Raw genomic sequence first — 26,055 nt, 5'->3', positions numbered from 1 at the left:
GATGTTCAGTGTGTACTCCACCACAGATGGATTTGCACGTTGCCTGCTGTGATTGCAAATGCTTACATAACAAGTTTGGAGTGTGGGAGCATCGTTTTTAAAAACTGCAAATGGTGGTTTGTCATTATTGTTAAATATAACTCTTTGTTTGGGAGCGCAGCAGTCAGTTTTGATTGTTGGTAATGACAACAAATTATAGTGATGGCTGGATTGCAATGGTTAAAAGATTTACTTTCCTAGAAACCATTCAAGACCATAAGGTTTGCTCATGTCAAAGCACCTGCCCCCTGTTCTCTTTAACCAGAGCTGCTCTGTAAAGCACACACTGACTTAGAGGGTCATGATAAAATATAAATCTTGAGTAAACCAAAGATCTTTGGGTTTGAACTGTTGCTCAGATAAAACATTGAAGATGAAGAGACCACCTTAGACTTTGGGAAATCATTCTAACACTGGCAAAAAAAAGTGTCAATGAATTCTGTATAAAACGTAAACTTTTATTTAGATGTGTGGCTTCCAAGCACAGGTGGAAATGTTAATGGCTGCATTGGATATAGTTGTACCAGTTCTGAGGATTGGTATTGTACATGTTGCCTCACTAATGGGAATCACTGAGACACTTGATTCAGTTAAACTCTTGTTAATGTTAAAGCCTTTTCCTGCTATGTCAGAGTACATTCTGCAAAAGTCTTTCCACTCATTTGGAGGACATGACCTTTTCTGTGTTTTTTTTTTTTTTTAAATGCCCAGACTGCTTGAGAGTGGTCTTATCACATGTGGCTGCAGTCTCTCAGAAAGATGTATGGTCTGTCTTATTGCCCAGGCCACCCAGGCAAACACTGATTGCAGCTCATGCCCTTTAGTAGATCATTAGGTCATTTGCACAGTAGATTTGATGAGATTTGAAGTGAAGCAAATATCAGCTCCTCCATCTCTGTTGTTGGTGCACTGGCTTTTACTTGAATACTCAATTCACATTCATTTGAAAAATTCATTGGGGCTGCTGACCATGGAATCAACCCAGCAAGAAGCCTGGTTCTGATCCAGAGTCACTGGAATATTCCTAATGTCCAGTGACAGTCCTGCATCCTGGATGAGCACCTGAGGAAGACACTAAAACCAAACACATTCAGTGTTTTTCATGAGAAAATGTACATTCAGCATAGTTCACATGAGCATCTTCAAAGGTGTCTATTATAGACAGGAAGCTGGATTTGCCTTTGTTAGATTTTGCTTCTCTTCCCTTTAATGTTGATCAGACGGAAGGGTTGGTAAATATTAGTGGTGTTTGTGTCATTTTTGGTGTTTATTTTTGTAATCATCACACAGCATTGATTTTAATAATAATCAAGCAAGTCAGAATAATTCACTCAGACTTGTTTTATATTTTCATTCCCAGGAGCGTGCTGGCCGTCACTGCGGAGCCCTGCGAGTGCTGAACTCCTACTGGGTGGGCGAGGACTCAACCTACAAGTTCTTCGAGGTGATTCTGGTCGACCCCTTCCACAAGGCCGTCAGACGCAACCCAGACACCCAATGGATCACAAAGGCTGTGCACAAGCACAGAGAGATGCGTGGCCTGACATCTGCAGGAAAGAAGAGCCGTGGCCTGGGCAAGGGCCACAAGTTCCACCTGACCATTGGTGGCTCTCGCCGTGCAGCCTGGAAGAGGCGCAACACCCTGCAGCTGCACCGCTATCGTTAGAGCGTGTCACACATCTGTACATTAAGCAAATAAACAGCCCTTTTTATGGTGACAGTACTGTCTGGTGTGTTTCTTCCAGTTGTTAGAATATTACCTTTTTAAACAGGACTTATTCTGTTTTGGGTTTGACACCTCATACCACCTGTGAATAAAAAAAGTTTGAATAATCTTTAGTAATCATCACTAACAGCTGATTGGAGCTCCTATCAGGACTGAGGGCTGGTTGAGACTGCTGGATTATGCTCCCTTCCCCTTTCTCATTCTCTGGTGGTTACATCTGTGAGGGCAGGACATCTTGACCATCTTCATTAGTACACAGACATCAGTGACCTCAAACAATTAAGACTAATGCTTCTTCCAACTTAGACCAGATCAACCAGCTATAAGTGGAAACACCTGTGAGTAAATTCCAGTGAAGCAGTTATCAAGTAAGTTGAACAAAACGTTTCTACCAGTATTAAATCTTCTACAATAAATTGACTAAAGCTTTCCAAGGATTTTAATAGGAGAGAGAATGTGATCCATCAGAATGAGACAAACTGAAATGCCAGATCAAAGTGTATAGTTTCTCTCAAATCCATAAAATGCAACTGCAAGCCTACAACTAACTCATACATTCATCTATTTTCCAGTTAGGATGTAAAGACCAATGCTCACAATATCGTTGAGTCATAAAACCCTGGCTTTTTAAATTTAACAAGAAACTGTGTTTTTTAACCTCAATAATATGAAGTGCAACACTGAATATGGTCAGAAATATCAATTAACTTCTTTCAATCAATTAATGCATTGTAGCCATACATTACAATCAGTGCAGTTCCTGCCTATGAAGCACAGTGGGGTCCCATTCAAATGGAAGTAGCACTTCCTGTATATACAGTCCAGATAATAAGTATTTCCACAGTTCTTGAGACTGGATTGTACAAACTATATTAAGGTACCAAAGCTTTAATTTGAGTAGTTCAACAGAACCTTGTATGACTGCACAGCAAGCCACTGATGTCCAGGTTAGACATACATGTTTCCCTGACAACTATCAAAAGGCGACTTCATGACCATAACCTCAGGATTCACCACAGGAACAACATCCGAAATAGAAAGGTCAGGCTGTAGTTAGCAGAAACATACAGTGCATTCAGAAAGTCTTCAGACCCCTTCAACTTTTCACATTTTGCTATGTTGCAGTCTTATACCAAAATTGAAAAATATAGTTTTCCTCAATCAGGCTAAACTCAATTCCCCTTACTGACAAAGCAAAAACAGAAGTTTAGACTTCTTTTTTCTGCCAAATTTATTAAAAAGGAAAAACTGAAATATCACATAGACATATGTATTCAGACCCTTTGCTGTGACACATGATATTTAGCTTCAGTGCCTCTTATTTCTCTTGATCATCTGATGTTGCTACACCTTGATTTGTTTCCAGCTGTGGGGAATTCAGCTAATTGGACATGACTTGGAAAGACACACCTGTCTATCTAAGTTCTCACAGCTGACAGTTGTCTACACCTGTCCCCATACGTCCAACCATGCCACTGAAGTCTCACCTCACAAGTGTGACACTTCCAGTTTTTTTAAGAAAAGGAAAAACTAGGACATCAAACTCCAGCTGAGTTACCTCCAACCATCTACACAAGTAGAGAGCAGTATTCCTCACATGAAATCCTCATGGTGCTTTCTTGAAGTGATCCCCCCTCTCATAGGCACTAAAACCCACCATAACTAATTCCTCATCCACAGGCTGATTCACCTGCAGGCATTTCATAGCCTGACCACTGGAAGAAACCCAATCTGGACCCTTTTGTTCTTTGTAACGACTGACCTACTTCTAAACCTTCAGCCATTTTTTAGGTGTTACAAAGGGAGTCTGTGGTGATGTATACTAGCATAGGAGTCATAGTGATGTGAGTTGATGTGTATTCTGGGAAAGGTGTAATCTTAGAGGTGTTCGGGTGTGAAGTTTTTAAGACTTTACATTTGTCACGGGGGCAACTATCAGCTCTGTAAACTATAGGACACAGCTGGTCGTTCTCTAGGTTTCTCTTTATTGTCAGTAAATCCCATGAAAAGAGTATTAGAGTATTTCTTGGAGTAGTACAATTGTGTTAGGAGTTACACAGGATATGACCTTGTCTGGCCACTGAAGCATTAAGCCGAATATTAATATAAAAAAAGGAAAGTATATGCTTAAAGCATGAAATTAGAATAAGTTACCTAAGAGCAAGGCTCCTATTCATGCAGCAGTCCAATCAAATAACATGTTTCACAGCTTTTCTGTCTCTCATACGCTGAAGAGATTTTACATATACTGTAGATTGAATTAATTCTTCAATATGTTGATTTGGACCAAACGTTTACCAGAAAATCCAGGTTTTTGTCATTTGTAAGTACTCCAGCTTTAAAAGACATCACTTTTAGAGAGGGCAACAGTATATCCTTGGATTGAAGCCAGCTCTGAAAACAAAAGCCAGAATTCACGCTGAGAGACAATATGTTCTACAGTCACTGAATCCACGAGATATGGTTCCAATTTCACATCATGCTCAAAGGGTTTTGAGCATGATGATTGGATCATAAGATCATTGTTCTAAGGGGGGGTGGAGTAGCATATATCACTTAATTGTGTTGTCTACATGAGCACATTTATGGTTGTATGCCTCCATGACTCAGACTAGTTTCAGTTTACATCCCTGTTTATCCGGAGTCAGATAAAATATGAACGATCTGTGTGAAATTTTGTCATAATTGCTATGTGAAGTCTTGAGTCATGGCTAAAAAGTGTTTTGTGAGGTCATATTGACCTTGACCTTTGACCACAAACATTTAATCAGTTTGTCCTTGAGTCCAAGTGAATGTTTGTGCCAAATTTTGATGAAATTCATCAGTCCACAGTCAGACAAACTGTCTATAAATGGAGATGATTTAGTACTGTGGATACTCTCCCTAGAAGTGGGCTCCCTGCCAAGATGACTCCAAAGGCACAACATAGACTTCAGTGAGGTAAAGACGTAACCTAGAGTAACAGTAAAATACTTGAAGGAATCATGGGAACTGACTAACATCTCTGTACATGAGTCTACTATATGCAAAACATTGAACAGGCAGGACGTCCATGGCAGGACACTACGGAGGAAGCCACTGCTCTCCAAAAAAATACATAACTGTGTGCCTGACGTTTCCCAAAGAGCACACTACTGGGAAAATGTCTTGTGGACTGTTGAAACTAAAGTTCAATTGTTCGGGAAGAACACGCAGCAGTACGTATGACGTGAAAAGGGCACCACATACCAACATGATAACGTCATCCCGGCAGTGAAGTATGGTGGAGGAAGCATCATGATTTGGGGCTGCTTTGGTGCCTTGGGGACTGTTTATCAAGGAATCTGGCAGGATACTGTCTGGATACCTGTCTGCAGGACAATGACCCTAAACAACGAGGTTGGAACAAGGCTGGATTTGGAATTTATTGACAATAAGATAAATAGACAACACTGGTAGCCTTCTATTAAAAAATGATATACTAAGATTATACTTTCCCTGCATTAACTTTGACAGGTACTCTTGAAACAGAGGACAGATGAAATCACATAATAGTACCAATTCTAGTAACAATGCACTGTTTTAAACTCAGAATCTTGCCCAGAGTCTATTATAGTTAGTTTAATCCACGGCCTTGTCTGGAATCCACAGACTAGTTCTATGGTTTTAAAGGTTAAACGTTTTTTTCCACATGTTTATCTAAAAGTATTTTTACCTATAGCACAGTGGTGGAACACTTTCATTCTTTTGAAGGCACACCTACAGTATGAGACAGGAAGTAAGAAAATCAATCTGTATTGATGCATCATGTACCCAGGCAGGTGTCAGGGGAGGTTGTTGTGAGGTTGAAATAACAAATACCATAAAGGTGTATCAAAGAGAGGATGAGTAATGCAGCCATTTCTCTACTAACCAAACCTGCTTTGTGAATATTTCCAGTGTAAGGTGCACCTCTTAAAACCTAACCCAACTACTTTGACAGTATCTGACCGTACATATTTTCTAGCAGGTGATAAAACATTCTAGGTAAATCTTTAACCAATGACCACCTGCAATGCGGTACATTATTCCTGTTATTCAGATTTGGTCTGCGTTACGTACCGGAGTGTTGTATGTGTATTTATGTGTTGTGTCCCCAGCCCCTCCCCTTTTCTTCCAGCAGGTCAATCAGCGCAACTGTACCTGGTTTCACAATCAGAGCCTGGAGTAGGAGGATTGAGGAGGCCTGGTCAGTGCCAGTGGTTAACATGGTTGTTTTCTTTCTTTTCAGGTGTTACCAGCTTCACTCATTTCCTGGAGCTCATTTTGCGTTTCTGTTAAAGGATCTTGGTTGACCTTATTTACTTTATAATAAACTACCTTATTTGCGATCTTACCTTAGTTTCCTGTTTTCCTTTCTCCCCGGTTTATTCATTTTGTTACTTCCCCACTCCCCTGGATCACTCTGGGACGTAACTGTCTGTATTAATGAATATTTAAAGGTCCCATATTATATAAAGTGAGATTTTCATGTCTGTTTTTATTGCAAAGCAGGTCTAGGGCCAGTCCACAGAGAAATGCACACAGCCTGTATTCAGAAACTGAACCTTAAAACCAGCCGTCAGGACTTCTGGAACTTTGTGATGTCACAACAAAGCAGTCACTGCTCTCAGCCATGCCCAAAGCCCCGCCCACCTGGACCCATAGTCCAACCCAGGATTTGGTTTATCTGAGTGTTTACCTGAAATCTGCTATATTTTTATTGAATCACTCAGTCAGCCAATAGAACAGAGAGGCTTGGAACCTCTCTCCTGATTGGCTGACTGACCTGTTGCTACTTGAGCTCCAGAGAGAAGCCTGAGAGAGGAGATGTAAAACCACACTGAGATGGTTTTTGGTTCTTAAGACCACAAATATATCTTCTTATGGATATCAACACTTCAATTAAAACATAGGAAAAGTGTAAAATATGGACCTTTAAGTCTAAACTTAACTGCCTAAACCCTAAACTGCCCGTGAGCCTCTTGGTCTGCATTATCTCTTTATTGTAACAGCCAAACAACATCCAAACAGCTTTCCTAATTTTCCTCATTCCTCAACATTCATTCAACCATTGTAGTATTACTGTGGTCACTGCTCTCTTCAAGAATAGTTAAACATGTTCACACTTGGAAGATGCCCAGTCCAGCCACGGTCTGGTCTGTGGCAGCTCCACTGAGGGTTTACAGGTTACCTGCTCTTTCATCTTCCCCACCTATATTTCTCAGGAACCTAACCATCTGCTCATATGGCTGCTTCTCTATCCCTGAGGCTACCAATACTCCACGTTTCATTTTGTGCACATTCATTTTTTTAATGCATATTCTACTGTTGAGGAAGTAGAATGAGGTGGCATTTTATGATTATGATTTTGACCAAATGATAAGATCGATACACAGATAGATGTGAAAGCCATGATACCAAACTGAATTCAACGCACTGGGATGGATGCGTTGCTTCATCTCTTCAGCAAAATGTTACGCTTGAATAAACCACAAAGACTTCAGTTTCTTAACTTTCAGTTTCTCTGAAAGGAAAGACCTAGTATCAACACATACTCAAATAAATATTAAAAAAATGTGTAGTTTTGCTGTTTCACTGTCATCATCCTCCAATCTTGAAAAAAACTGGGTGCACACACACACACACACACACACACACACACACACACACACACACACACACACACGTCCTGTGTTGGGCTGCAGCGGTAGATCATTACTTTTCAGAGACTCCTGCCTGGGCTCTGTTTCCTGTACACAACAACAGAAGTTAGCGTTAACCAACATTTTCCCAAGACTGTCTTATGTTGTTTGTACCACAGTAGTTTGAACCATATTGGTTTGAGCCACTGTATTTTGAACTATGATGTTTCCAGATGTGTTCAGCCTGATTTTCACAGCAGGAAGCTCACAAATATGACAGTAGTGACAATATTACATTATGAATTTCTTATTTAGGAGCAGGTTTTCAAGGACCTTTCTGCGTTCATCCTCGCCTCAGCTCTGACCTGTGCCTGCTGCTGAGAGGCCAGAGCATGATGCTGCCCCCACCATGCTGCACTGTGAGGATGGTATTAGCCTGTTGATGAGCTCTGCCTGGTGTTCACTACGCAGTGTCTGGAGTTCTGCCCAAACTTGTCTCATCAGATCAGAGAATATTTTTCCTGAGTATTTTCAGTGAACTCCATGGGGGCTGCATGCCCTACAGCTGGCTTCTCTGCAAGAGTGACTATGTTAGTAACAAAGACCCTTCTTGCTCCGTTACTCAGTTTGGCTGGACAGCCAACTCAAGGAAGAGTCCTGGTTGTTCCATTTCACAATAAATGCTCTAAATGCTCCTATCACTTACCTTTAGAAATAGTTTTAGAAAAGTTTAGAAATGGTTTTATATTCTTGCCCTGATGTATGCCAGCCACAGTTTCATCACTGAGCTCTACAGAGAGTTCCCTGGACTTCATGGCTTTGTATTTGTCCTGACATGGAGTGTGAGTTGTGGCACCTGTGGCTTTCTAAACTGTGTCTGATCAGTTCCATTTAATCTGTCACACACCCCAATCAGCAAAGGCTGTGACTGCTTTTGTAAATAAGAGATTTCAGTTTTTGCTTTTCAATACATTTGCAAAAAGTTTTTCATTTTTTCACTTTGTCATTCTGGGTTATTGAGTGTAGATTGATAAGCAAAAATGTTTAAGCTGTTTAAAATTAGATTTACAACACAATAAAATGTGCAAAAATCAGCATCTGAAGGCTCTGAAGCCACAGTAATTACACCAAGTTATTCAAACCAAACAGATGTATATTTTCAAACATTTCCTTTCCAATTGTATGTGTTGTTTGTGTCACTAGATTTAGTTGTTTAGTATCATTATAAACTTTATATTATATTAACTACTGTTGAAATAATTAACTGTGTCACAGTGGCAACATTTCCCAGTCCTTAGCTAAAACAGCATTTCCCTGAGCAGGTCAACTGAGAACATGGAAGGGTGGAGTGAAAACAAGGGTCATCTCTCACATTACTCCCTGGCTATTGTCTGCCCATGCATCAGTCTGTGGGGTAGCAGTAACTCCTGACCTGGTCTGTAAGAATCCCACAGAAGGAAAGTGGAGAACAGGATAGTTAACGCGTGGGATTGCTTGCTCCTGAAAGGCTTCATCTCTTTGAGGAAACATTAGCCGGGATTGAGAGTGCTTTAGGAAACGTCTGCTGCTGCATCTTTGTGCGAAGCTCTGGCCAAGTCCTGCCTGCTGTTTGGAGACAGAGAGGAGGGAAGCATTACTGTGTCATGGTAACCCAGTAAGAATTTAGTGTGGGGGAGAAAAACTCGAGAGCCTCATGACACTGAGCCTCAGAACTGGATCATTTAAACAGTATCCACTCTCAAGTTTAGTTATCTTCCATGATCCATAATATAAAACAAACCACTGCAAAATGTATTACTGTGCACTGCTGGGTGAAAGTAAATGCTTCAATTAGTAGGTTAAAGGAAACAGCTGTTGCTAGATTTTAAAGCAATAAATTGTTCAAGTCAAGCTTTAGCGTTTCAAAAGCTTTGTAACTCCAAGCATAACAACTGAACATCAGACATCAAGCTTGAGTTGGATCAGAGGATTATGTGTAATATGAAAGGAGTCGTTTGACAAATGCACAGAAACTTGTCACCTGACTCTGCTGCCAGTTCTCCTCAGCTCTACAGAGCTTTCAGGGCTGGGTGTCCCAGTTGCCCGAGGGTGGGACATAGTAACTGGGGGCTCGTCCGCGATCAAATGTCCATGAGGTGAGGTAAATGTGAGTATGTTTGTGTGTACCTAGTGGCCTTTACTTTAGTCTGGTGGTCATCTCTTTTTTTGAGAGCATTTGTGGTTGTTGCTGCTGTTTGTTTTAAGAACATCCTCATCAGGTAACCATCGGGGTGACTCAGTCTCGCCACCTGTGTACTTTGCCGGAGTGTGGCAGTAGGCTTTGTCTTGGCTCTGCTGCCCACACTGAAGACTAGCTAGGTGAGTTAGCCATCTTGGTAGGCAGGTAGGGGTTGGGGTGCCCCTCTCCTGCTTGTTCCTCTTGTACTTTTGCACAGTGCACAGCAGCTTAGGTCTACTTGTGAGATTTTTTTGGTTTGTGGCTGTAACACTCCACTTTTGGCCAACTCTTGGTCACCCGTGTTACTGTTTTGTCGTAAATGCAGTAACATTTGCTCAGTTTGGTTTTTGTGGTATTTGTTCACCTCATGATGTTACTTTTATGGCTACTAGTGTGTTGGCTGCTCGTCTTAGATCCAGTGATAGTGACTTAGTTGGCTGTCCTGTGTGTGTGATCTTGTTTGAGCCGCCTATAACCTGCCCTTTGTCAACAGCAGGCCCAGTTTTGCTGTGCTGTAAATGTATGTTGTTTGCCTCAGATTGAGGCTTGTAGACTTGTGTGCAGCACTGGTAGACCTGAGTAATGTCAGGTGCCAGACTTGAGTACAATCAGCATTAGTCCACATACTCACAGAAGTACTGGGGTTTGCTTTTTAATGAGTGGTTCATGTTGAGCTGAGTTGTTCATATACTAGCACATATTTTGCAATTGTAAAATGCTCAGTAAGTAAAATACATTGCAATGAATAAATAGCACGGTTGTACTTTGCCACAGTGAACTTTATTTACACTCACCAGCCACTTTATTAGGGACACCTGTTCGACTGCTCATTAACACAAATATCTAATCAACCAATCACATGGCAGCAACTCAGTGCATTTAGGCATGTAGACATGGTCAAGACGACCTGCTGAAGTTCAAACCAAGCATCAGAACGGAGAAGAAAGGTGATTTCAGTGACTGTGAACGTGGCATGGTTGTTGGTGCCAGACGGGCTGTTTTGAGTATTTCAGAAACTGCTGATCTACTGGGATTTTCCTGCACAACCATCTCTAGTGTTTACAGAGACTGGTCTGAAAAAGAGAAAATATCCAGTGAGCGGCAGTTCTCTGGGAGAAAATGACTTGTTGATGCCAGAGGTCAGAGGAGAATGGCCAGACTGCTTCGAGCTGATAGGAAGGCAACAGTAACTCAAATAACCACTCGTTACAACCAAGACAAGCATCTCTGAACCTACAACACGTTGAACCTTGAAGCCGATGAGCTACAGCAGCAGAAGACCACACCAGGGGCCACTCCTGTCAGCTAAGAACAGGAAACTGAGGCTACAGTTCACACAGGATCAACAAAACTGGACAATAGAAGACTGGAAAAACGTTGCCTGGTCTGATGAGTCTCGATTTCTGCTGTGACATTCAGATGTAGGGTCAGAATTTGGTGTCAACAACATGAAAGCATGGATCCATCCTGCCTTGTATCAGTACATCTCCAAAGAGCTGCTAAAAATGAGGTATATCAAGGCACTATAGCAAAAATGTAAAGTAAAAAGCAGAGGAAATGAGTGAATTTGTTGAGTAACAGCAGCAGATTTCGGCAGTGCTTGCAGACGAGAGCCAGTTCTCCTATTGAGGCCAAAATAAACAGAATTACAGTGATCAGGCAGTGAATGCAAGCAAATGGCTGTTTTCATCTTGAATAATTAAAATGCACGAAATAGAGAGACTCACACCGTAATGTGCTTTAGTTTTGTATCTGTGTGATAAAAGTAGAGACAGCTTTTGGGGTTATTAATATTCTCTCTAGTGTGCTTTAATGTGTTGTGCTTCAAATTTAGGTCACAGGGAGAAAAAAATGACCACAGGCTTTGTGTGTTCCTCTGGGAACAAACAACAAGTCATGTTTTGACAAACTGGTTACACTTTAAAATGTACCGAGAGAACTGTTTACATTGTTTCATGAGCAGCTCAGATTTTTTGGCAAGGCTGCAAAAAACACAGTGTGGAGTTAAAACTAAACTAAACTAGAATCAATTACAAAGCTTTTATTTGTTAGCATTTGCTTTCTGCTTGATGAAGTGTATATTTTCTAAAATAATGCTGGCGTATCTTTCAAAAGTAAATAAAAGTAATAACCTCATCATTAACTACCAAGTAAGGTATACAATGATGAAATGATAGGATCCTTTCTTCCATTACCTGGATGAGCCCAGGTTCTTCAGAGGTTAGTTAGCAGTCATTAATTGTTCAAAGAACAAAATGAAGATGAAATAACGAAAAGAGATTTTTCATTTTAGGAGTTTCAAAAGATCTGGTTCTTCAGATCAAAGTCAAAGGTACAAGCTGGTGCAACATAAAATTGTCAGGGGAGCTCAAATAGTGTGTGAGAGCAAAAGATTAGTGTTGAGAAAAGTGAAAACAATCGGCACAAACCAGTTCACTTTGAAGCCATTAGGAACTCTGGACATCCACAGCCACTTCAGCAGCAGCACCACCACCACCACCCACCTTTGTCTCTGTGTTTGCTGTCAGTTCCACCTGTTGTTTCTGTCCCTGCTGGCTCTCCCATGGCAGCACGTTGGCTGCTGTCCTCCTCCTCCTTCTCCTCCTCTTCCACGTCTCTCTTCTTTAGCTGCACTTGCTCTTCCTTGCTCTCTTTCTGCCTCAGCTGCCACAGCAGCACTGCCTGGAAATATACAACACACTGAGGTAGAAAACATTCAGCGCAAGAGTTAAAGAATGAACATTATTACATTTACATATAAATAGATGTAGATCATGTTGTCAGTGATATAAATCTGTGAGTAAATTGTCGCACTTAAAGGTCATGCAATGGTCTCTGGTTCAACCTTACAATGGGTGACCTTTGAATGGCCCCCCCTTAGCTCAGGGTCACCTGTGACCTGTGTGCCCCTGCTGACGACAGGCCAGGCCATGACATAAATTTACAGGGTTGTTACATTATCTGGTCCACATTGAAAATCTCTCATATTTTCTCATAAACCTGGAAAAGGGTTTTCCAATGACTGAGCCTCTGGTCCATTTCAAGGTCAGTAATCAAATTTAAGCAACTTTGGGGTATTGACCAACTTAACTCCTTTGTACAAAAGGGTCAGACTTCCTTGAGTTGTGTCCCTTCCATTATTGTTATTATTATGTTCAGGTGGATTTCATCTACTCATCAGTGGCTCGTTCAACTTGGAGCCACTGTTCACCTGTTGTTTCCCACAGATCACTGCTCACTAAGTAGCACTGTGACAGGAAAATGGCATCAGAACTAAGTGAAAGTGTCAGAGGTCAAATTGTTATTCTAAGCAAAGAGGGACTTTCTCAGCATCAAATCAGGGCTCGACTAAGGCTACGTCCACATTACTACGTTCTAGTTTTAAAACACATCTCTTTTGCTGCGTTTACTAGAGCGCCTAAAACTGAGACTCTTGGAAAAGCTGCTGGCCCTGTTTTAATTGGAAAACTCCACAGTTGTGTTGTAGTCTGGATGGGCAAAAACTGAGACCTTTGGAAATGATGACGTAGACACCCACGGTCACTCCCTAACTGGCTCTTATCAGCCTCGACTACCAGCGGTGAAAGCAACATGAATAAGATACGATAGCCTTTATTAGTCCCACAGTGGGGAAATTCACAATAACAAATTACAAGTGTCACTTACCTTGTTGTCTTCGCTAGCAGATGTTGTGCAGTTCAATTCTGCGTTTTAACGCTACGACTGTCTTTGTTGTTCCTCGTTTGTAGTATCTTGTGCAACTTATCAACTGCAGAGTACACAATCAGCTTCACACATGCCCAGTGTACATGAATGGTCATGTATATGTGTGTTTTCAGGTGTGTTAGCATGGACGGAGATCATTTCTGATATGGAGCTAAAACAGTTGTCTGGACGGAGATGGTTTTTGTTTTAAAACTCTGTTTTAAAACAAAAACTTAGCAGTGTGAACGGAGCCTAAAGGTGTCTGAGAGGTTGAGTGCGTGCAACTCTAAAACACTTCCAGTCCAAACCATGATCAGGCAGACCTAAAGTGACCACGCCATCAAAAGATCAATACATCAAGCTTAGTTCCCTGAGAGATGGAAGAGCAGCTTCATCATAGATGCAGAATTCACTAAATAAAGAATGCAAGACTCAAATCAGCAAAAGTACTGTCAAAAAGATGCTGTCTGGTTGTGGTCTCAGAGGACGAGTAGCAGCTTCCGAACTGCTTTTCAGTGCGGGAAACAAGGTCAAACACTTGGGGTGGGCTAAGAAATAATTTCACTGCACATTTCACTGTGCATGACTGGAAAGTCCTACTTACTGATGAAGTTTAAGATCTATGGCAGTAACAGAAGGGTGAATGTAAGGAGGCATACAGGAGAGAGAATGATATTGCAGTGTATCAAACTGACTTGTGGGAATATTCAAGTCTGGGGCTGTTTTTCCTTCTCTGCAGCACCTGCACCAAACTGGCTACACCCTGACCAAGGAGAAGTACCACTCCATTCTTCAGAGACATGCTCCACCCTCTGGTTTGTATCTTGGTGGAGGAGGATTCATACAGCAGCAGGATAATGACCCCGAACACCTCAAAACTTTACAAGAACTACATGAAGACCAAAGAAGATCAAGGAGTCCTGATGACCATGGACTTTCCATCACCTGACCTCAACCACACTGAACATCATTAACCCTATAATGCCAAATGCATCAAATTTGATACAAGCATTTGTGAGACCTATTGCATCACCTTATGGTAAAAACTTCACTCAAAACCCTCTTGTATCCAATCTGACATTTGTCTTCCAACCCCTGGTGTTCCTTTATCACTACAACAATTCAACTTGGACGATCCAAGTTGGCCACCTTCAGATAGTTCCCAACTCACTGGATCAAGGTAAAGAAAATTGCGGTGACATTTTCTTTGAAATTTTTAGTAATTTTCTAACATGAACACTTAATCTGTTGAAGCAAGTTATAATTACATAATTTTTTGCATTTTAGTATGTTGTAAAATCGTGTATAAAATTTGGAAAAACCTATATGCAAATAATTTTTTGTAAATTTTTTTTCAAATTTTGTGAAAGGGCCAAATAAAGGTTCCAGATTCAAGAAATCAGAATTTTCTGTCCATTATTTCTGGGGTCAGGCATTACAGGGTTAATAGGAGAACCTGAAGACTGAGAAAGCCAAGTACTCTGTGACATCTCAAGAAGCTCTTTGAAAGATCGTCAAATCATGCTGGGACAACATGGGTCATCAGGTTTTGGACAAACTCGTGGAGTCAAAGCAGCTCGAGTGCATGCTGTCGTTAAAGCAAAAGGGGGTCATACTGATATTCTGCAGTTCAATTACATTTTCTAAAGATTCGATTTTTCACTTAAATTGTTCAGCTGATACTATCAGTGTAGTGTAATGCAACTTCACTGTATTACATTTGAAACAAACAAAATAGAAGTGTCACATGGACTCAGACTTTTAGATTAGATTTATCTTTACTGCAGGTCAGCTTTGTGCTATGATGAAGACTACAGCAGCAACTATTCAGGCCCAGGGAAAACAAAGTCTTTGCTGTAGATATTGAACAATTCATAATCACTAATGAGATCTACATGCGTTGTGTTTGTGGACGTAGCTCGTTGATGAATGGAAGGCTACAATGCAATATAAATACAGGACTTTCCCAAATCTCTGACTGCCCTCCCTCCAGAAAAATAAAAATTACTCCCCTCCCACTATAATTTTCATACAGTCCCTTATTCCCTGCTGTTTAGTGAGAGCTCTAAGCAGCATTCCACCTTTAAAAAAATCAGGTTTACTGAATGTAAAATTATGTAAAAATATGGAAATTTGATTTTTTTCTAAATGATTAAAATAATGGAGCATGTTTGAAAAAGAATGTAGTTGGCATATAAAAAGAAGGTATGCCAAATATTTCGTCTTTCTTTAAAGTTACCTTTGCCCCCCCCCCCCTTTATTAAAAAGGACACGGACAAATTTAGATTCACACCAAACAACGTTGAGTACTATAATTATGATGTTGCAACGTACTTGTCTTTTTTCTGGACAGGGTCTGTGCTGGCCAACTGTCTTTGTTCACTGTGACTGGTGAAAGTATGTCAGTGGGTTACATTGACACCAGTGCAGGGCTGTCGGGAGGGAGGAGCCGACGAACTGGGTCACATGGTTGCCGCTGATCACTACTCGAAACAGTCGCTGCACAGCCAGTTCTTCACATCACTGGAGCTGCGCCCTGAACGCGTTATCTTTGAATGGGATACGGTGCATTTGTAGATGTAACTCAGCTGTAGATACAACAGACGAGTCGCGGAAAAAAAAAAAAAAAAAGAGGCGAGCATCACCTCCGAGGACAAAGAAACTGCCGTTTCTGTGTCTTTTAAACCAAGTCTTTGAGAACTTGCTGTTTCAGTTTGATGTAAGATTTTTTTTTTCCTTGCGAAATTGAATCTTCGCCAGTGCTGCCACTGCCGACCGACCGTAGCTTTTACGGTCTTTACCAAGTTTTTACCTGACGTTAATTTAAATGGTGTAGCTTCACAGCCAGTTTCTCAACCGGAGTCATTCAGCGACTTTTCAGTTGCTGAACACTAAAACAGAAACACGGCTTCTGCACTGAGGTAGCAGAGGAGGAGGAAAACCCCCAAACTCACAGGACATGGAGTCGACCAAAGCTGGTGAGTGTGTTTAAAACACAATGTACATGACAAACGGCTCCAGCTCGTTGTAATGGGATTAATATTGTGGTCACATCCTGCATTAGGTTAGTGAAAGTAGGTTTCGTCGAAGTGGTGCTACTAGCATAAAAAAAATGTACGTTCATGTTTGATAATTTTATCAGCCTTCATATTGCGATGAGGCACTTTAAACGTGAATGGCCGCAGTGTGTGCTGCTGTGTTAATATTAAAGTGGGTTAGGAGTGCCAGTGGGCTGTTGTTATTACCCAAGTAGTTGGCTGGAGCAGCACTGCGGTCGCCTCTCCTCACATGGACCCGTCAGCCTAGCCATGTGCACCTGTGTTTACGCTCCTCATGCGTCGCCGCTCATTGGCCGAGCGGCGCGGTGACGTCACCATTGCATAATTCACCCGGCGAGATGGCGTGGGGTTTGTCCGCGGATACACGTGAGGCAGCTCGCGGTGACCCAGTTTTCCCGGGGAAAGAACATGCTCGCTCCACGTGGGGGCGTGTTTTTAAAAGAAAAAAAAAAAAAAAAAGACGCCTAAAGTTATGGTTCATTCAAGACCCACGAGGTAAACAATGCTCTGTGTTTATTATGTAGTGTTATTCATTGCCTTTATTATTCCAGAATTGACGCATTTTCGTGCACATGATGAAGACTCTGTTCATTCAGTGAAATAATGAAAAGGAGTCGGGGAGCTGGCTGGACGGGGCTTTAACTGGGTCACAACTGAGGACCATATTCCTCTGATGTTTGTCACAGTTTGCTGCGAAAAATATATGTTGGTTCAGTCAGACGCATTTTTCTCAGCCGTCTATGATGTCAGTACCTTGTATCAATGGCCATATTTGTTGGGGGGGGAAAAAAAATCATTAAAAAATGTGAGTCATGTAGTGTCTGCTGACTGAAACACATCAGTTATATCAGTACATCCCTGTCAGATTAAATCAAATCAATCCATTTAGAATATGATTTGGTGCTAGATTCATTTGTTATGGAGCCTGTACGTGAATGGCTGCAGGGACAGGCCAGACTACCTACTACACACACCCTGGTGAAGCTGACATTATGTAATGGCTGTTACCTAATCACTGAGAACGGCAGGGGAAGACATCAGGTCAGCCTGTGTTGAGGGGGAAAAAACAGCTCAGCTGCAGCAGCAGCCTGTCTGCTCCCTTCTTACTGGCTGAAGGAGCTGTCGTACTATGATCTGCCCTCTTTATGTTAAGCTCGTTGGCAGTTAGAGTTACATTTCATTTCAAGTAAAGGAAACAGCGGGGCGTTACCATGAGCACAACTGAACAGACGAAGGATTAATGAACAGTGCTGCACAATTTGATATAAATAAATAGATAAGACTGGTGTAATTTTATGTCGTCTTGTTTAAAAAAATCCATAAAAAAAATAAAAATAAAAATAAAAACTCCAGCATTTAGTTAGCCCATGTGTTAGTACTTTCTGACTTCGGTAACCTGTTTCTAGCCGTCAGCCCCGAACCAAATAATTTCTACTTAATCTGTACTCAAGACTTTCAGATGTACAGTTTCATTTTTAAAAGGCTCTTCAATTTCCTAAAACGATTATGGTAGTGCATTTGTCGGGGACTATTTTAAGGTGCGGATTAATCTACATTTGGTGCTATAGGGAGTATTTGACAGTAATGGAGCCGTATGGCCCAGAGGAATAAGATGCACCAGGCTTCAGATACAATGTTAGTTTGTTAGGACAGTAAGAGAAATACAGATTATCACCTGCCTTTTAAGGAAAAAAGTTACACACGTCACAATATAAACGCAATTTTATCCAGCACAAAGCCCTGCACAGTGTTGAGTGTTGCTGCAGTCCCCGTCATCATGGCCCATTTTTTACTCTGCCATTTTACACCAGGAGGCGTAATAGCCTACATCAGCTCGTCCAGCTCTACCTCCAGCCCGGAGTCCTGCCACAGCGACTCCTCCAACGGCAGCTACCAGTCATCCTCCCCGCCCCATGGCTCCTCGCCCAGCCGCCGCCAGCTGGGTCAGATGGCTGACCCCACTCTCCCTGCCGGTAGCCAAAACCTTCCAGGGACCCAGAAGACCGGCCGCTCCTCCTCCTCTGCAAAATGTGGCATCACAAGTAAGACAGCCACGCCTATTGTTTTTTCAGGGACTGACTGTATTAATTCTGCCAGTGTTCTAGGCTGGGAAATGAACACTTCTCATTATTCATCAAACTTTTCATGTAACCAAATGTGAAGGTGGTAATTTCAGGAAGTTTTCAGTCAAGACCGCTGCTGCTTGAGTTGGTAAAGGTCATGCAGAAAAAAAACTTAACTGCATGAAACTAAGATGGTACTCATTGATGTCATAACTGCCTGGTAGCTGGTTTTAGCTAATTTCAGTGTACAATCAACATCGATCTTGAAAACACTGTCATGACCCACTGTACCACTTCCAAGTTCCTGCTGTGTTATAATGTCATCAGCTCAAGTCCCTACACTGCATTATTTGGAATGATCATGTCTATAATTTATTTTTAATTTATCTCGTTAAATTTTCACTCTGAATTAAACTCTCATGACAGACGTTTATCTGAATGCGGTGCCCAATTCACTGCATCTGAATTATCACTGTGAAACTGTGTTGCACTTGTGATGTCACATGTGAAATTGATGTTTGTATCTATAAGAATGTGTCTCTGTATCAATCAGAAATCAATGGCCTGGTGCTGCTGTGTAAGGTCTGTGGCGACGTGGCCTCTGGTTTCCACTACGGCGTCCACGCCTGCGAGGGCTGCAAGGTGAGGGCAGCTCTCTGAACCGCCACCACGCACACACACTCACACTCACACTCGCACTCTAAGACACAGCACACATGCTGCAGACACCGAAACACATCATTATCACTGCGACACAGAAATGTGACTTTGGACTGGAGTTGAAGTGGGTCACTGCAGCCACAGCTATCTGCACAGCTACAACCAGAGACTCTGTGAAACTAGTGCACTCTCCCCATATTTATATCAGCTGCCCCTCATACTTCACAGTGCTGCGTGGCCTAGTTCACTGCGGGGAGCAGTGCACAGCACAAATATGCCACAGTACGCCTTAGAGGAGGAACACACACACACACACACACACACACACACACACACACACACACACACACACACACACAAAGACATGTTTTAGTCTGATGTGTTGGTTAGCTAATCTTATGCAGGTTTACAAAACTCAAAACTGCAAGAACACAAGTCATTTGGGGGATAAAGGACAGTGACATGACTTTCATATGGAAAAACTGAAAGGTGAATGTTTTAGTAAAATGTCAGTATCTGCTTTGAATAAATTCCTGATGGACCTTCTCCCACACACGGTCGGCTTCCTCCTGTCTGTATGATGAGTGTGACCCCGGGCATCACACTGTGCTGTTTGTCTCTGTGAACACACAGGGCTTCTTCAGGAGGAGCATCCAACAGAACATCCAGTATAAGAAGTGCCTTAAGAACGAGAGCTGCCCCATCATGAGGATCAACAGGAACCGCTGCCAGCAGTGCCGCTTCAAGAAATGCCTGATGGTGGGGATGTCCAGAGACTGTGAGTATCTGCTGTAATTACTAGCTCCTTTTTACACAGAGATCCAGCTGTATTGTCGTTTAGAAGACCCCTTGCCGCCTTTGCTGGTTGACACTGAACCAAACAAGCTGCCTTATGCCGCCCCCGTGTGTGATATTAGAGAGCATGCCAGCATTTCAGAATCACAGGCGTAATGTGCAACACAACAGTGTCAGCATCCTGTCCTGTCATGCTGGCTCTCCCTTTTACGCGGAACAACAATGGTTGCCCCCTCTCCCTCCCCCCCTTCATACACTGAAGTCCAACTTTATGTTGGACTAAAGGTGCAACATTGGGGGCTATGGGGACTCAAATTATTTCAAAATAAGACGATATATTTCTAGAAGACATTTTAAAATACACAATTTTATGAATAAAACTCTATTATCTATTATTTAAACATCAAGTTGTGTAATAATCCAATACATTTTTAATTATTATTTTTATATAACATGCCATAACAATGGGCCAATGGGCTGAGTTGAACAAAAAATAGTTTTGTATTATTTAATCATTTTATGGTTTTATCATTTGTCTGGATTTATTGATATTGATATTTTTATAATGTTGTATTTATTTAATATTGAACACTTTGTGAGTCTCCATATTGGGACATACAGAGGCTCAGAACAAATGATTCATCTTCATGGTGTATTTTAGTAAATGACCTTTCAGTTTGTAACACAGACGTTCTTCCAGAAATTTGTGGTCTCCAAAACCAAGCCGAGATTACCCCGATGACATCGCTGTGATATCATCAGGGTTATTTTTTTCAGGCTTTCAACAATGTTTTCACAGGCTGAAGAGTTCCCCTTTAAGAACTAGCAAACATGTCTTCTCATTGTGTATATGATGCTTACTTGAGTCTTAAGTGTATCACTTGAAGTAAAGTATCCCAGTGAGAGGATCAGGTGGGATTTCTGACATTCCATTGCTCTAAATTGGTCTCACTACTCATTACTGTCAAACTTATCCTGCTACTCTGTAGAGTAATGCAGTGAATCCTCTCTTCACTCTTCAGCTGTGCGTTTTGGCCGAATCCCTAAGCGGGAGAAACAGCGCATGCTGCTGGAGATGCAGAGTGCTATGAACAACATGATGAACAACAGCCAGCTGCACAGCCAGCTGCACAGCAACCAGACGCTACCTATCGCCAAACCACTGCCAGCCAGCACCACAGAACCTACCTCCGAGGACGCCGGCTCCGCCCCCTCCTGTTCTCCTTCCTCCTCACCGTGCTCCAGCCAATCAGACTCCAGCTCGGACCCTGAGCCCACTGTGACAATGGACACCAGCCCCAGCTCTGCCTCGCCAAGTGCGTCTGACAGCGGGGAAGAGGAGGTGATTGGCTCTGTGACCAGGGCACACCAGGAGACCTTCATGTACAACCAGGAGCAGAGCAGCCTGACAGCTGAGGCCCCAACCTCCACCACGGGGCCCCAGAACAGTGGCTCTGATCAAAACGCCACTAACCGTTGGAAAGAAGAGCAGCAGGATGCCTGGAACCACCACAACAACATGGTCACCATGGCAGCACAGGACCCCTCCTCTGGCCTGGGCCCCCAGGGTCCAGAGGACAACACCTCCAACCACTGCCCTTTCAGACTGTCAAGGAGCACTGGAAACCACTGTCCAGCCTACGCACACGGAGCTTTCAGAGCTGCAGCTACAGAGGACCCAGCCAACGGGGCCTACAGTGGGCACCAGTGGAGGGAAGGCAAGAGGATGCACCTGGTGAGAAAAAGAAGCGTTTACTGATACAAGCAGCTTTTACACACTGACCCAACTCAAATGCTTGAATCAAGGAATGAAAATGTATTAGAATTATAAAGGTAGATGTCCATGTCTTTTTTTGATAATAAAGCAGGTCTGGGTTCTGTATTCATACTGTGAACTGGAGTGTTTACCTGAAATCTGCTAAATTTTTATTCAATCACTCAGAAAACATTCAGCCAATCAGAATAGAGGCTCAGAGCTCCAGAGAGAAGCCTGAGAGAGGAGATGTAAAACTATACTGAGATGGTTTTTGACTCTTAAAACCACAAATATTATCATCTTATGGATATAGATCTTCAAGTAAAACCAGAAAATTGTAGAGTATGGTACCTTTTTAAAATACAATTAGATTCATTCAAATAAAAAAAAAAAACATCATTACAGCAGTGCAGCCTCTGAAAGATAAATGTATCTCTAGGTCTTAGGTCATAAATACTTTACATCTGACCTTCACTTCATTATAAAATGATATGAAATGTGAAAGTGTCTACAAGCAGCTGCCTCAGTATCAGCATGTGTTTGAGGTTGTGCTTTCACAGGTTTCACAAACGTTCAACCTCAGACCACAGACATGTGAAAGTGTCAGCTTCATTTATAAGCAGACTGTATTATAATCCTCTGTCATGTCCTCAGGTTTGTCCAATGAACACGTCTCCTCACGTGGACCCTCAGAAATCTGGCCATGAAGTGTGGGAGGAGTTCTCCCACAGCTTCACGCCTGCTGTCAGGGAGGTGGTGGAGTTTGCCAAGAAGATCCCAGGCTTCAGAGATCTGTCCCAGCACGACCAGGTCAGCCTGCTGAAGGCCGGCACCTTTGAGGTATGCTGTATTTTCCTAGATATTTCTCAGTCTTTATAGAAAGCTCAGAATCCCACAGCAGTGGGTGCACCAGGACTGACAGAGCTGTGTTTGTGTTCTGCAGGTTTTGGTGGTTCGTTTTGCTTCTCTCTTCGATATGAAGGACCGCACCGTGACATTTCTGGGTGGGAAGAAGTACAGTGTGGATGCCCTGAGGGCCATGGGGGCCAGCGACCTCCTCAACTCCATGTTTGACTTCAGTGAGAAGCTCATCAACCTGGGCCTCAGTGAGGAGGAGATGAGCCTCTTCACCGCTGTGGTTCTGGTCTCAGCAGGTGGGTTTCTCTCACGTTCTTAGTCTCTCCTGCTCATTTCTTGTCGCTCTCTCTTCTTTCCTCATGGTTAAAGGACAATACTACTAAAATATAAAAAAATATAAAACCAAACTATGTTTTTTTGTTTCATAAACATATAAACTCACCAACTCAATAGCAATGCTACTGCATATCGCCTGTTTACATCTCTGAAAGCCAAAGCATTGATGGGAACTGTAGTGCCAAAACTGAGTTTACCCCAAATGGAAAACCAAATATGAAAAGCAGGGACAAGATCCATGAATATTTTTTTTTTCTTTTTGTCTTCCACACATTTTTTAATAGTACTAAGGTCCAGAATGTTTCATCAGCAACCTTTATCCCTGGAACGCTGACCACTTGTATACAGATGCTGTTTTTGTGGTGTGTTGAAAACCTGTGGACACAAGGTCAAAAAATTTCAAATCACAGCACAGTCTTTGCCTTTAACTCGTGAATTTGTCAGACGACATCGTGGTTATAAAGTCAGGGCTTATTTAGTGCAGAGCAGCAACTTGGAAATTACTGCTGACTTCAAACTTGTCCTGTTTTCTGACACCAGTAATAGTAAAACATGTAAAAGAGAACAGCTTTATGGTGAATTCAGCTGTGTTGAAATACAGTGTATGTGAGCACAGAGAGGAGGAGAGAAGCAAACAGATTTGGGGCTGAAACTAGGGCAAAAGCAAGAGTGACACAGTCTTGTTCATTCCCACCCTCCAAACTGTTCATCAGCCTGACACTGACCTTTGCAACTCATTCCTCTAGATCGTTCTGGCATCGAGAACGTGAACTCAGTGGAGGCCCTGCAGGAAACGCTGATCCGCGCCCTGCGGAGCCTCATCACCAAGAACCACCCCAACGAGTCGGCCATTTTCACCAAGCTGCTGCTCAAGCTGCCTGACCTGCGCTCGCTCAACAATATGCACTCCGAGCAGCTGCTGGCCTTCAAGGTCCATTCCTGAAGCCTCCTCCAGTGCTTGACTCCTCCGACAAAAACTGGAAGGGCCTGTTACTGAACCCCGCAGGCCACCAGCTGGAGACCACCAGCTCCACCTCCTACCCAACCACACCTGCACCTCCACATTTCTCCCTCGGGGCTTTTGGTTCTGTTCCTTCAGTCTATAAATTGAACTAAAGCTCAAACCTGACATTTAAGGGGGGGGGGATGACCATAAAAATGTTATTGTACTGTACTGTAGGGCGTAACTGCCTGTGTGATGGTAATGCATACATACAGACACACTGATTGATGTACATGTTTCCTGTGTTTGTGTGTAGCATACTGTACGTTTGCGACTGTACAAACGTTAGAAGCACTTTTCCGTATAGTGTAGCCTGGTATTTTTGCATTCATAGTGCAATATGTGACTGCTTTTTGATTTGAGCTGTATAGTCAGAGTCAAGAAACTTGTGTACATTGTTCAGTGGCACATGTTTATCTGAATAGGTGCTGCGCTCATGATAAGGGGGGAAGTTGTAAACCTAAAAAAAAAAAACAAACCCCCTGGACACTGAATGACTGAATGTGGACGTGAAGCTGCTAAATGTCGCAGCTTTCCAGTTTGGCCACCAGAGAAATCAAAGAATGTTGTTTAATTTGAATCATTTTGGGAAGCAAAACAATACAATGTCTTATTTCAAGCTTTTTCATGCAGTTCATAGTCAAACTATGCTGTGTTTCTCTCAAGCTGCAGGTTGTTTTTCTAAATTATTTGGGCATTGTGACAAATCAAATGTATCAGTGTCACTCTATTGCTTTGCGATACAAGGTTACTACATATGGATCCGTGAAGATGGAGAAACACTGAACCAATGAAATCAGATTCTGGACTTTGAGCATCTTCTCTTTTCTTATATATCTATTTTTTTCCTTCAAGAAAAAAAAAAACTTCTAGTGTCTGCTGTCCTACTTGTCCTGGGTCATGTTGAGTTTCCTAGTCAGACTTGATGTTGCTGTCGGACACTGGATGGCAGAGAAAACTGTCTCGCTGTCACCAGCAACTCCCACCTGCTTGAATAAACTTTATCTCTGTTTTACAAAACTTGTACAGACTTTAGCTGAGTGTAGTTAAAGTGCATAGGTAGGACTATTCCACATAAAATATGACGGTAATATCGCTGATGTGATTGTACTTTAAAGAAATAAGCTGAGTCGAGGTGACATCTGAGTTGCTGGTGTTCAGTTATTTTTGCAATGCCATCTTTTTTGTTCCGATGTTGAATCCAGAATGTCTGGCCTTTAATATCCAGAGCTTCTGTCATTGTGTTAACATTGCTAAAATGTGGTTCTGTTCTCCTCTGTGAAAGGATTGCAGTATGCATAGATTTCTATATATATATATATATATATATATATATATATATATGTATATGTATGTGTATGTGTGTGTGTATATATATATATATATATATATATATATATATATATATATATATATATATATATATATATATATATATATATATATTACTATCATACATACATAACTGTATAGATAAATATATATAAATAAATTTTATAAATGCAGTTCATGGTGTGAAGTGGTTATGTAATGCGTCTGGTTGTCTTTGAATTTAAGCAGAATCAGTTCACATCACATGTTGAATGACCTCAGATTTTGTTCTAAATACTCTTTAGAAAAGCTTTTTTTTTATTTTGTAATTTTAAAAATCTTTAAATATGGCAAAGCAATGAATAAAACAATTATCACAGATTATAAAAGATTAAAGTTACGTAGAAGATCTGGGTGCTCTTACGTTACACACTTGACTTAAAGGTCTCATATTGTGTAAATTTAGATTTCCATGTCTTTTTAAATGTTTTAATACTGTGAAAGTATCAAATCCTCAGTCCACAGAGAAATGCACACAGCCCGTATTCAGAAACTGAGCCTTAGAATGAAACATCAGGACTTCTGGAACTTTGTGATGTCACAATAAAGCTTTGGCTCAACCGATTGGCTGACTGACATGTTGTTAGATGAGATGGTTTTTGGTGCTTAAAACAATAAGTATATCTTCTTATGGAGATCATCATTTAAAATAAATCACCAGAGAAGTGTAAAATACAGGACCTTTAAAATTCTTTTCTAATGTAAGTTTTATATTTCTTAAAACTTCCTTTCTGTTGAGTTTGGCACCACAGACCAGAGTTTTAAACAGGAGACAGAGAAAAACACCACTAAAACTACAGTTGTCGTTACAATATCAAACATTA

General features: G+C 41.7%; 2 protein-coding genes and 1 long non-coding RNA gene across 5 annotated transcripts in view; 2 read left to right on the top strand and 1 right to left on the bottom strand.

Moving 5' to 3' along the window:
• The window catches only part of rpl15 (ribosomal protein L15), a 397,523-nt gene extending 395,766 nt beyond the window's left edge, over positions 1-1,757 (top strand). For all 3 annotated transcript variants that reach the window (XM_071500581.1, XM_071500580.1, XM_071500579.1), the window contains exon 4: positions 1,400-1,757. In XM_071500581.1, coding sequence (XP_071356682.1) covers positions 1,400-1,705 — 306 coding nt within the window. In that variant the 3' untranslated portion in view covers positions 1,706-1,757. The remainder of the gene's footprint in view (positions 1-1,399) is intronic.
• Positions 1,550-15,457, bottom strand: LOC139634242 (uncharacterized). Its single transcript, XR_011693923.1, has 2 exons — positions 8,840-15,457; positions 1,550-7,515 (listed from the first exon to the last, which is right to left on the bottom strand). It is a non-coding gene; the product is annotated as an uncharacterized lncRNA (long non-coding RNA).
• Positions 15,458-15,851: 394 nt separating this feature from the next.
• nr1d2b (nuclear receptor subfamily 1, group D, member 2b) lies at positions 15,852-25,365 on the top strand. Its single transcript, XM_071500556.1, has 8 exons — positions 15,852-16,308; positions 18,201-18,431; positions 19,006-19,094; positions 19,746-19,890; positions 20,930-21,642; positions 22,318-22,503; positions 22,607-22,817; positions 23,604-25,365. Exons 1-8 carry the CDS (start codon positions 16,290-16,292, stop codon positions 23,798-23,800), a joined length of 1,791 nt encoding a protein of 596 aa, XP_071356657.1. The 5' UTR covers positions 15,852-16,289; the 3' UTR covers positions 23,801-25,365.
• The last annotated feature ends 690 nt before the right edge of the window (positions 25,366-26,055 follow it).

This window comes from Trachinotus anak, unplaced genomic scaffold (genome assembly GCF_046630095.1).
Source record: "Trachinotus anak isolate AG129_WGS33_773 ecotype Australia unplaced genomic scaffold, CSIRO_AGI_Tana_v1 ptg000016l, whole genome shotgun sequence".
Lineage (NCBI taxonomy): Eukaryota > Metazoa > Chordata > Actinopteri > Carangiformes > Carangidae > Trachinotus > Trachinotus anak.
This window is presented reverse-complemented; position numbering and strand designations above follow the sequence as displayed.